General features: G+C 51.4%; 1 protein-coding gene across 2 annotated transcripts in view; it reads left to right on the top strand.

The window, feature by feature from the left end:
• LOC133341792 (G-protein-signaling modulator 2-like) overlaps window positions 1-12475 on the top strand; it is a 52366-nt gene that overhangs the window by 34879 nt on the left and 5012 nt on the right. For both annotated transcript variants that reach the window (XM_061550514.1, XM_061550513.1), the window contains 4 exons: window positions 2859-2967; window positions 5150-5300; window positions 7554-7624; window positions 9985-10191. In XM_061550514.1, the coding sequence (XP_061406498.1) occupies window positions 2859-2967; window positions 5150-5300; window positions 7554-7624; window positions 9985-10191 (538 nt within the window). The remainder of the gene's footprint in view (window positions 1-2858; window positions 2968-5149; window positions 5301-7553; window positions 7625-9984; window positions 10192-12475) is intronic.

Genomic DNA, 12475 nt, shown 5'->3' with positions numbered 1-12475 from the left:
CAGAAATGCAGGGTATGAATAATATAGGGGTTTCAATACATATGCCTGCTACTCTAGTGGTAGTGCCTTACGCCGGCAATCCCTCATTACGCTGCCAGCCTGAGCGGCTTCATAGAAAATACCGAGTGACGAATCAATCCCCCGGCGTGCGCACGCTCGTGTGTGCGTGCGTGTGTGTGTGCGTGTGTGTGTGCGTGTGTGTGTGCAATCTTAAAGCACATGTTACCCCTTACTCTATGAACACTGACGCACATCGAAATCCGTAGGGGGGGGAATTGGGTTTGTTGCTGCCGACTTCGAGGCGTCGTGAATTCACGCTTTTAATCGAGCCGCTTCGAGGGTTAATTTAAAGCTGCGGCGGCAGGCTCGGACGGCTGTCTTTGGCGAGCGGAACGCGACGTCGTTGCCAGTAGCGGTGGCGATTATCCCCCCTTGCTCGCTGGCGGGAGTCGAGCAGCCGCGTAGCGAGATGTGTTCACGAGAGAGTCCCCCTTGAGCTGATAAACACGTGCGTTCACACACACACACACACGCGCGTGCGTTCACACACACACACACGCGCGCGTGCGTTCACACACACACACGCACGCGCGTTCACACACACACACACGCGCGCGTGCGTTCACACACACACGCGCGCGCGTTCACACACACACGCGCACGCGCGTGCGTTCACACACACGCGCGCGCGTTCACACACACACGCGCGCGTGCGTTCACACACACACACACGCGTGCGTTCACACACGCACACGTGCGTGCGTTCACACACACACACACACGCGTGCGTTCACACACACACACACGCGCGTGCGTTCACACACACACACGCGTGCGTTTACACACACACACACGCGCGTGCGTTCACACACGCACACACACACGCGCGCGTGCGTTCACACACACACACACGCGCGTGCGTTCACACACACACACGCACGTGCGTTCACACACACACACACGCGCGTGCGTTCACACACGCACACACACACGCACGTGCGTTCACACACACACACGCGCACGTGCGTTCACACACACACACACACACGCGCGTGCGTTCACACACACACACACGCGCGCGTGCGTTCACACACACACACGCACGCGCGTTCACACACACACACACGCGCGCGCGTTCACACACACACGCGCACGCGCGTGCGTTCACACACACGCGCGCGCGTTCACACACACACACGCGCGTGCGTTCACACACACACACACGCACGTGCGTTCACACACACACACACGCGCGCGTGCGTTCACACACACACGCGCGCGCGTTCACACACACACGCGCACGCGCGTGCGTTCACACACACGCGCGCGCGTTCACACACACACACGCGCGTGCGTTCACACACACACACACGCACGTGCGTTCACACACACACACGCGCGTGCGTTCACACACACACACGCGCGCGTGCGTTCACACACACACACACACACGCGTGCGTTCACACACGCACACGTGCGTGCGTTCACACACACACACACACGCGTGCGTTCACACACACACACACGCGCGTGCGTTCACACACACACACGCGTGCGTTTACACACACACACACGCGCGTGCGTTCACACACGCACACACACACGCGCGCGTGCGTTCACACACACACACACGCGCGTGCGTTCACACACACACACGCACGTGCGTTCACACACACACACACGCGCGTGCGTTCACACACGCACACACACACGCACGTGCGTTCACACACACACACGCGCACGTGCGTTCACACACACACACACACGCGCGTGCGTTCACACACACACACACGCGCGCGTGCGTTCACACACACACACGCACGCGCGTTCACACACACACACACGCGCGCGCGTTCACACACACACGCGCACGCGCGTGCGTTCACACACACGCGCGCGCGTTCACACACACACACGCGCGTGCGTTCACACACACACACACGCACGTGCGTTCACACACACACACGCGCGTGCGTTCACACACACACACGCGCGCGTGCGTTCACACACACACACACGCGCGCGTGCGTTCACACACACACGCGCGCGCGTTCACACACACACGCGCACGCGCGTGCGTTCACACACACGCGCGCGCGTTCACACACACACACGCGCGTGCGTTCACACACACACACACGCACGTGCGTTCACACACACACACGCGCGTGCGTTCACACACACACACGCGCGCGTGCGTTCACACACACACACACGCGTGCGTTCACACACGCACACGTGCGTGCGTTCACACACACACACACGCGTGCGTTCACACACACACACACGCGCGTGCGTTCACACACACACACGCGTGCGTTTACACACACACACACGCGCGTGCGTTCACACACGCACACACACACGCGCGCGTGCGTTCACACACACACACACGCGCGTGCGTTCACACACACACACGCACGTGCGTTCACACACACACACACGCGCGTGCGTTCACACACGCACACACACACGCACGTGCGTTCACACACACACACGCGCACGTGCGTTCACACACACACACACACGCGCGCGTGCGTTCACACACACGCACACACGCACGCGCGCGCGCTTCGCCTTTGTCCCGCTGCTTGCCAAACAATAGGAGTACCTTCTATTGCGCAATGTCAGAATGAGATCGCTTCACTTGCAGGAAATCCGTCGAGCCACGGGTCTCTCTTTCACAGATGTCCAGCGTGGGTTCGGTCGGCAAGAGTCGTCGACGGATTTATAACGAATCGACATAAAATCGCGTCCCAGCTCGACATCAGAGCGTCGTTGTTTGTCTGTTGTTGTTGTTGTGGCTGTTGTTGTTGCTGTTGTTGCTATCTTGCCTCGGCCCATCTTCGGTCGGGCAGGGTCGGAGAGGCGCGGGCGTGCTTCAGCCTCGGCAATGCCCACTCGGCCCTGGGGAGCAACCGAGAGGCCGTGCGCTTCGTCACCAAGCATCTGGAGCTATCGCGCGAGGTGGGGGTCGCGCCACGCAGCGCACGGCCGCACGCCGCCTCGCGTACGCTTCGCTATTCGCGTTCGCAGAATGTGGGAGCAGGTCTGGAAGCTGTCCACGTGTTAATGGTTAGAGCGCCAGACTTGGGAGTCGCCCGTTGCATTTTGGATCTGCCCGGCGCAGCAGTTGAAGCAATGAGGCACGTTTATTAAATTCCCGCCACCACCACCACCGCCGCCGCCATCGCCTCTGTCCACCCAGCAGTATAAGTGGGATAAAGTGTGATAAAGTGTGTGCACTCCCACCTGCGTCAAGACGCATGACCAGCGTGGACGAGGAGGCCAAAATAGCCTCTCGAGAGTCGAGAACTCCCCTCTCTCTCTTGGTCCTTCCGCCAGCAGTGACCTGAGCGAGGAATTCGAGGGCAGCACCTTTACCGCAATGCGGCCAGACCTCAAGGTGCTCAAGACGCTGACGATTGGTCAAAGTGGCGCGTGCCTGTGACGACAATCTTCTCTAGCACGGCGTGTGAGGAGGTGCATCACAACCACCGACCTGCTGTGGATAAGAGGCAGATGGAGGCATCTCAGGAGCATGGCGCCGCGGTGGCTAGGAGATGTTAACTACCTCGCCTGGTGTACAGGAGGTCGTGGAATCGATTCCGACCCCGACGCCTGCTGAATATTTGGAGTTTGCGTGTTATCTCCCCGTGGTCGTGTTGATTTTTCTCCGGGTCCTCCGGTTTACCCCTCCACATTTAGAATCAACATCGGTTCTTTGGCTGTTGTACATTTCCGCGCGATAAGCCACTTCGTTGAGCCGTCATTTGTGGCTCAATGGGCCTTACCTGGTAAAAGAAAAAAAGTGTAGGTGTAGTTCTGTAAATTTATCTTCCAGAGGCTGTTTGCCAGAATAGTTCGAAGTTGTATTCCTGCTTTCTGCGAAAGTTTTAAAATGGAAAATGTCTTCGTCCCATTACACGATGCCGATAAGTGCAAGTGAATATCATTGGGGGGTGGAGGGGTGGGTGGACATCATGACATTCAGACTTTATTTTAAGATCGCCAGCAATGTCGAAATAAATAGTGTACGTGTTGGTTGCATAACAATTGAGTCAATACGTGAGGCGCCGACTTGCATTGGGAAAAAAAATGTAGTGTCGATAGGATTAGCACGGTTGGCGACGTATGGTGCGGAAGAAGTTCAACACTTACGGGATACGGTGCTGCGCGCGAAGGTGTTAGACATACAGCACTGTGACTTTGTGGAATTATACAGCGTCCCGAGTCTCAAACGCATCTCAAGATGCTGGACAGACACAGCTGGGCACGTTTTATCGAGAGACAGAGAGAGAGAGAAAAAGACAGTTCTAGGCAGAAGATGGACCTGAATAGGTGGTATGCAGTTGGACAGCATGGATGGCTGGGGCAAGGAAGTTCCAGATAATGGGGGGCAGTGGAGGAGAATGAGCCACCTCCCACGTATTCCTTGCATGCAGTTTGAGTTGCTTCTTTTCATTTGCGTAGTGCAGTGGTTCTTTAACCCCAGACCTCTCGCCTGATGGTCCAATTCTTTCACAGCTTGCAAGGCGCTCTATGCAATCGTAGATCACGCACAGGCGCAAGCACTAACCAGTTGGATGTATCTTGTGATTGAAATAATAACTACTGACTTGCATAGGGTTTTGATTTTCACGCTATACAACAAATAGTAGAATGGATCTGTATGCGTGTAATTCGTGTGTATTTACTTTTAAAACAATTTATTTTACATGTATGAATGTATGTTGAACTGCTTTCTCACTGTACGTAGCCAACCGTGCTAATCGGAGGTGCGGGGTAAGGACAGCAAGCTAAACACGCACACAAAAATACCCCATCAAAACAAGCCCGTGAAATCAAGACATGGCTGCGCGTGTGATATTTCGGTTCCAGTACGAATCGCATCGAGGAATACGTGTCGCAGGGCGGAAACGATGAAAGTTCGCGTGACGCGGAAACACAAACACCGCTTGTGTGTGTCCGCCACTGCTGTCAACATTAACCCACCTCAGCCATGCCCTCCCACTAAGCCCAGCCGTACAATTGAAACCCACGACGGCGGCTGAACGCGGCGGTGGCAATCGGCGCTTCCCCCTAAGTTTTGACAGAAGCGCCAGACGGTCGCACCCACCACCTCCCCCTTCCCACACCGTCCTTGCAGATCGGTGACCGCAGTGGAGAGGCCACGGCTCGGGCCAACCTGGAGGAGCTGCACGGCATTCTGGCAATCAACAACAACAACAACAACGAGGACAACGGCACGAAGCGCCCCAACGAGCTGCCCATCCGCGGGAACGAGTTCACGACGCAGGGTGAGACGCGCGTGGGATCGCAGTCCGTGGCACGGCCGACGAGCGCGCACGAAGATCAACTGCACAGGGGCATCACGGGCTGGAGGGGAGAGGCCCCTGCGAGCATTTGCGCCACGGAGAGGAGGAGGGGCAATTGGACAGGGGGACCGCAGTTTCATTACCTGCACGAGGGATAATCCTCAGCGTGGCTAAGCCACCGTCTTACGCACAGATCACCCTATCCACTGCGCTTCTTCCCATGTAGATTTTTTATTTTATTATATTCCAGTACAGAGCGTAAAATCGTGGGCATAAATCTCAAAGCTGTGCTCCTGAGGTTAGAGGAGGAGGGAGATTGGGCTCTCTGCACCATGCAGATTTTTAATCAAGTTCGTGATAATAAATGCTGTTGTTTTATTCATAACAAGGATGCATAATGATGTATAGCTTATCGCGAATCTAATGCAAGAACAAAGTCTCACTGTAGGACAGTGTTCAGTGCGGCTTGGTGAATGGGAGCCCCAAAGGATATCACGAGCCGCGAATGATAATCAATCAAACTCAAGTTACCAAACTCAACTTCAAATCAAGATTCAAGCTACCAGGTTCATAGTATAGTTTTGATAACCACCCTGCTGACGGGCGTTTCATGAATGTAAGTGTTTCATTTAAGAAATCTCTTCTTGCTTTCACGTGTAACAAGTGTGTCTCAACGTCCATTGCTCAGCAACACCTTGCAGATATTATTTCCCGTTCGTGCGGCCAATTCAGGCAGGTGCTTAGAATTTGTCAACGCTTTACCGGCGTTCTATTGTTTTTCGTCGACTGTTTTTTTTGCGCCGTTTTTTTGTTGCTGTTGTTGTTGTTGTTGCGCCTGCCATTGCTTACCGGGGCTACGGCGTGAATAAAAAAAACGTCGGGGGCTTTTTACGCCGAACGGCGGCGGTGGAAGGCGGGCAGGTCCCGTGCGGGCACGTCGGTCTCCCTCGGGATGCTCGGCTCCACTGTCGAGCGAAACACGGAGGAGGCAATTAGACGTTAATAGCCTCCCACGGGGCCTCGCTAAGCAGCCGGTGTTTAATTGGAATAAACTGGCTCCGAGTTATTCGATCACCAGCAAGCGCGAGGCGAACGATGCCTAAACCCCGCGGCCGATTGCGGTGAACCCTTGTTGCGCTCGTGCGAGTGAAATTGCGCTTATTTTGCTGCGAATTCAAGCGGAAACTCGGGCCGGCTTTTCCTTCCCCCGCTGCCGGTGGCCGTCAGAGGAGTGGGGACTCGCGAATTGGACGCGGTGAGTGTCGATGTCGATGCGTTCGCGCGGAGCTTTCACGTTTGCCTCTTTTTAGCGGAGCGAGCGCTCGTCGCGCCGAGGTGGATGGAGGCCGGCTGTCTGAGCGGTGTGAGTGAATGGCTAGCTAGGTGTAAGGCCATGAAACCTTACACCATGTCTGTTATGAAACGGATACCAGGTACATACCACATCAGGGAGAATGGTGTGGCAACCGGACAAGATTGAGTTTCATAAGCGTTCGAACGCTGGAAGCGGACTTGCCATCATATCACTGTATATTGTCACCGTACAGACATTCACCTACTGCTTCTGTGTACTGTATGTATGTATGCTGAACTTCTTTCGCACCGTTCGTAGCCAACCGTGCTAATCGGAGGTGCAGGGGAAGTAAAACAAACACAAAAAGTAGTTCTAAAAAAAATATTTTCAATCGAGATTATTTAAAAGTGCATAGCCCCAGTGTTTTACTAATATCGGAACAGCATTCCAGACGGCCGCAGAAGTGCACCTGTAAACGCGCAATGCGGTAATCGTCTTTGTTCAATGTCCAGCCAGAAGCCGCTACGAGGATAACCGGAGTTCGCGTGATGGTTTATGCTCCTATGTCAAATATGTCACATGTAAGGCTGCGTGTCACATGTAAGGCGTTTGTCTACAGAGTTTATAATATGCGCAGAGTATATTAGCATGTCTACATATCATTGTCCACAAAGCAAACTGCACAGTGCAGAAAAAATCCATTGTTGAACTGTAATTCTATGCTCCCACGTCTATGCTCACCCTTTTTAGTAACCCTCACTAACCAGCGTGGTGAAACATGGTCAAATAACCCCCGTAGCTGACATGGCTTGGGGGAACCTTCATCCAGCAATGGATTGACAATGGACTCAATATTTTAAATCACCCCATCTGTTGCGTGTACTACGGCAGTCGATGTTTAAACTGAGCAGATTCTCCTCGCTGTTGTCATCTGTGCCCAGGGGCTAGACCGAGAATCATCCATAGGCACAGCGTGGACAACATGGAGCTCATGAAGCTCACCATTGACAAGGTGAGCCCTCGAGATAATGTATGCTCATGTCAGCCGCGGTGGTGAAATGTTATCTCCCTCGCCTGGTATGCAGGACGTCGTGGATTCGATCCCGACTGTATGTTTGGAGTTTGCATGTTCTCCCCGTGGTCGCGCGGATTTTTCTCCGCGTCCTGCGGGTTTCCCCTCCACATTTATAATCGTGCATTTAGAGAATTTCGCTTCTATAAATTTCCATGTAATAAAACACTTCGTTGAGCTATCATTTGTGACCGGGTCGGTTCTGAATAAATAAACAATAGTTTAGTTGAAATACATTCTAGTTTTTAAATGTATATTTGAGTGCTTTATGTGGTTCCGTTGTTTTTCCTGCCACAAAAATCGAGTGGGTAGATATTTCTATTCGGCTCAGAGGTCAAAGTGCTGAGCAAGCACCACTGAGATTCTGGGTTAAAATCCAGGCAGCCACCTATGAACACATTCCTGCGGAGGGAGCTGGTAAGAACGTTGGGTTGCTCAGTCAATGGCCAAGGTCAACGGCGGCGTGTTGTATTCCGCAAATATGGCCGACTGTGAGGGCGGGCACAAGCCGGCGTGAGTAGGTTAAACGTTGAGTTTTATAAGGGCACCACGGGGTGACCAGCCCCTCAACCACCCAGCCCCACCCCTCCCACCCCCCACCCAGCCCCACCCTCCCCACCCAGCCCCTCCCCACCCTCCCCACCCAGCCCCTCCCCCCCCTCCACCCAGCCCCACCCCTCCCATTTTTGGATGCACGACGGACGGACGGACACAATAATCCCCTGTGGGCTGGTGGAACCAGGTGGTTCCTGCTAGTATTAAACTGGATTCTCAAGTGTAGTGTGTCTTGATGGTCTCAAGCCAGTAACCAATAATTGCACTAAACAACCCATCACATTACATTTGGTACTGCGCTGAATTTGCCTAAATTCCAGCTCTGAGAAATACAAATATTGATCACGTGTCAAATATTACTCCTGGCGGCAAAGCGGGTGGGAAAGTGCTGGCCCCTTGTGCGTGCACCATCGGTCGCTTGAAGAGATCTCGGAGGTAGCTTTGTGATGTCCAGCTCCATGGGCTGTTCTTCAACACGAAACATGTAACTGCTTTTCTAGAATCCGTACCATTGGACGAAGGTGATCTCGATACCTCGTCTTGCCGATTGCATAATGAGCGTAACATCATGGAAAAACACCAACACTTTGTTAAAAAGGAGTGGGTAGAGAAAAAAATAGATATGCCGTATTCCCTCTTGGGTTTCTGCACGCGCTCTGGAGTGTTTGGGGGACATCTCGACTCGTTGAGTCTCCGTGCCTTGCTGTGTTGGGTGTGGGCTGTGGTGGTTCTGGCATGCACCCTTCCACATCTCACTCTTTGCGCTCGGCTTATCGCTGTGGTCCCATGGCGTGGCTGTAACTCAAATCAAAGAAAAGAAAAAATAATATAAAATAAAAAAACATGTTTTTCTTATTCCACTGTAAATGTAAAAAAACATGATATTGCTCCGTTACATCAGAACCTGGCATAAGTGCATCATTACACAGTTCTGAACTTATCGCTTTCACGAGCATCTCAGCTGAGACAGCAGACAGCTGAGAATTGGAGTTTTCCCTTTGAACGTGCAAGTGGATTATGATATGCGGTACCGTTCAGGGCTAAAAACCCTCTCTTTTTCCATTCCTCCCTTAAAACCCATGTCTTTTCCCGAGCCCATCATGCTTCAGCTACTCATTGCCCCCCTCCCCTAGCTACGACCAGACGTACCCCAAACGCTATCACCAACCCTACCCCTATCACTACCCCTATCACTACCCCTATCACGACCCCTACCCCAATCTCTCCTTAACCTCACCTGCCTCTTCTCCTGTCACCATAACTACACCACCACTTTTAATAAAAACCCCAGTATACTCTTCGTTCTTTCGGTAAAGTCACGTAGGTAAAAAATGAAATTAAAATTAATTTTAAAATAATAAAAAATCACGACGTTTCGGAGGCAACACAAGTTTCCGTCATCAGGTGGGACCGTCACAGCCGGATTTGCTGCATCAAGTCACTTGATGACGGAGACTTGTGTTGCCTCCGAAACGTCGTGATTTATTATTATTTTATTTTTTATTAATTTTAATTTCATTTTTTACCTACGTGACTTTACCGAAAGAACTAAGAGTATGAATCCTTGCAGTCACGAAAACTTCAAATCTAGAACAACTCCAGTCTCTATTATCTCAACCATTATCACCACATGGTACACTTCTATAATTGCTGTAAATCGCCTTTGTTGTAAGGCGCCGTGTAAATCTCCACAAAAGCTAAGGCGAGATTTCGCCTGTATTTATTTTTTGACTTTGTCTTCCCAGAGCCAGAACGGTGGTGACGAGGCGAGGAGTCCAGGCCAGGGCCGCCCACCGCTCGTCAAACAACTCTCCGGCTGCTCCTTCCTCCCGTCGCGTCTCAAGGGCCGCAAGTACCGTGAGGGCATCACGACCGCCGAGCGGAGATCCACGGCCGCCGCCGCAGCCGCCACCGCCGATACAGACGATGTCACGGTGCAGCTTCCCAACATGGTGAGTCCAGAACGCGCGTGATTGACTGGTGCAGTCGATGCTCTCTCGCGGCTGGGTTGATGTCGTTTTTGTTCTATTTATTTCCGCGTAGTTTTATCCCCATTTGGCTCCCGGCGTCGGGTCACTAAACAATGTGTCAACTTGGCAGTGTAAGCCTCTCGGTGTTAGAAAACTGCCCACGGAAGCGGATAAGAGAGAGGCTACCTCTGACAATCCCTTCATGCACCACAATAGGAGGGGAGCAGCTCTTTACCAAACACTTTGCTACTGCGAGTAATATCCATCACGTGACAGTAAAACTGATATTTTTAACCATGAGAGTTGGAATTTAGCCAAATTAAGTTTAAACCCAAATGTAATGCTATTGGTGTTTTTATGCGCTTGAGAACCAGGTTTACTCATTAGAGCTGCCTCCTGGATTCAAAACTGATATTTTAAAGCATGACAGTTGGAATTTAGCCAAATTAAGTTTAAACCCAAATGTAATGCTACGGGTGTTTTTATGCGCTCGAAAACCAGGTTTACTCATTAGAGCTGCCTCCTGAATTCACACCCAAGGCACACGGTGATGCCAGCTCAGCAGTCTGATGTGTGAGCCACCCCAGCCACCTCGTGTGTTTAAATTAGGCGTCTTGGCGCATGCCCTCTCATCCCGCAGCTTTTGGTGGAGGGGGTGAGTCGAGTGCTCGGATCCATCGTGTGTGTGTGCGAGTGTTATCCGTGATATGATTTCCTTCTACGTGTGGTGTTTCTTCTGGCTACATTGGTTTCCTGCCACACACAAAATAATCTTTGAGTAATCGTTGACACGTTCTAAGCCGGGAAAGTCCTAAACAAAGTATGTAGAGACTGACTCAGTGAGGAATTTCTGGATAACAATGTACAGTGCGTTATTATCATTACAATCGATCTCTCTGGGGGTCTGAGGCATGAACGACGAGATCTCGGATTTGATCTGTAATAGAGTTTTTTTAGGGGTTAGATCGCGTAAACATAAATGTGTCGCCAAACCTACCGCCACCCGACACAGCCAATTAGTAAGGTTTGTAACGTGACTGGCACGGGTGGGTTTAACGACAGATATATATTTACGCGATCTAACCCAAAAAAAACTTTATTACAGGATAATATTGGTCGCAACACACGTGCTAAACTGATTTGATCTGGGTTTGAATTCCTGGTTGTGTACACAGTTGATGGTCTCACCCCAGTCGTTACCGTTTGATAATCTACCAACTGTAAAGGAAAATTATCTTTGAACATCCACTTAATTTGGCCTAGCCCACCCTCTTGAGGGCCTTGTTCCAATATGTGATTACACAAGGGATAACACAACTGCGGTTTTTTATTTCATAGACTCAAGCATTCGTACTGGAAGTATGTTGAGTGTGTACAATACGTGACACGAATTACCGTAACGATACCAAGCACAGTAAGGTGGCACGTTCGAGCCACTGATATAAAGTTGCGATAATTACACGCATTGTGCACCCAATACACATTTCACTTGGGGCCGGTTTCATCTGATTATTCCTTGCCAGGCTTAAGCCCGTCCTCGCGTCCCGCGTGTGAGTGAGCACAGCTTCAGGGACTTGTAATAATAATGTTATATTATTTGGGTCTTTCGGTAAAGTCACGTAGATAGGTTCAAAGAAAATAATAAACAAAAACTACGACGTTTCGATCACAACACAAGCGGTCGAAAGTCGTAGTTATTTTTGTTATTTTTTCCTTTACCGAAAGACCCAAAGAATATGAATTCCTGCAGCCACGAAAGCTTTAAGTCAAGAAATAATAATGTTGTCTTTACGCCAGCGAGCGGCACCGCAGTGGCAACAACAAACAACAACACTCACCAGCGCGACTTTGTAAGCCGTCGCCAGGAAGGGAAATTACATTTGTTGTCACGATTCGCTGCCGATCCCACCTGTGGTGGTGGTGCCACGGCCGCTTCCCACACCACCCACAGGGCCCGATTAAGATGTTGTAGGGTCCTGGGCTACAGGTACTGTGAGGGCCCCAGTAATATTTTCAAAGAGAAAACAAAGTTAAAGAAAAATACAATTTATTTTTACAAGGCTCACAACAAATAAAATTCAGCATTCACAAATGAAACAACTTTTCACTTCATCTCTGGAGGCCCCTACAGCTGGCAAAGGCCCCTGGGCTTGCAGCCCCTAAAGCCCCGTGTCTTAATCCGGCCAAGAACCCCCCCCCCCCAAACCCAATGCTCTTTCGTGTTGATACTAAGAGGGAACGCCGTCACAGCATGCTTCGTGGGGTA

Source organism: Lethenteron reissneri, chromosome 12, assembly GCF_015708825.2.
Source record: "Lethenteron reissneri isolate LAM-NWPU_2019-01 chromosome 12, ASM1570882v1, whole genome shotgun sequence".
Lineage (NCBI taxonomy): Eukaryota > Metazoa > Chordata > Hyperoartia > Petromyzontiformes > Petromyzontidae > Lethenteron > Lethenteron reissneri.
Note: the sequence above shows the minus strand (reverse complement) of the source record. Positions and strands in the feature narration are given on the sequence as shown.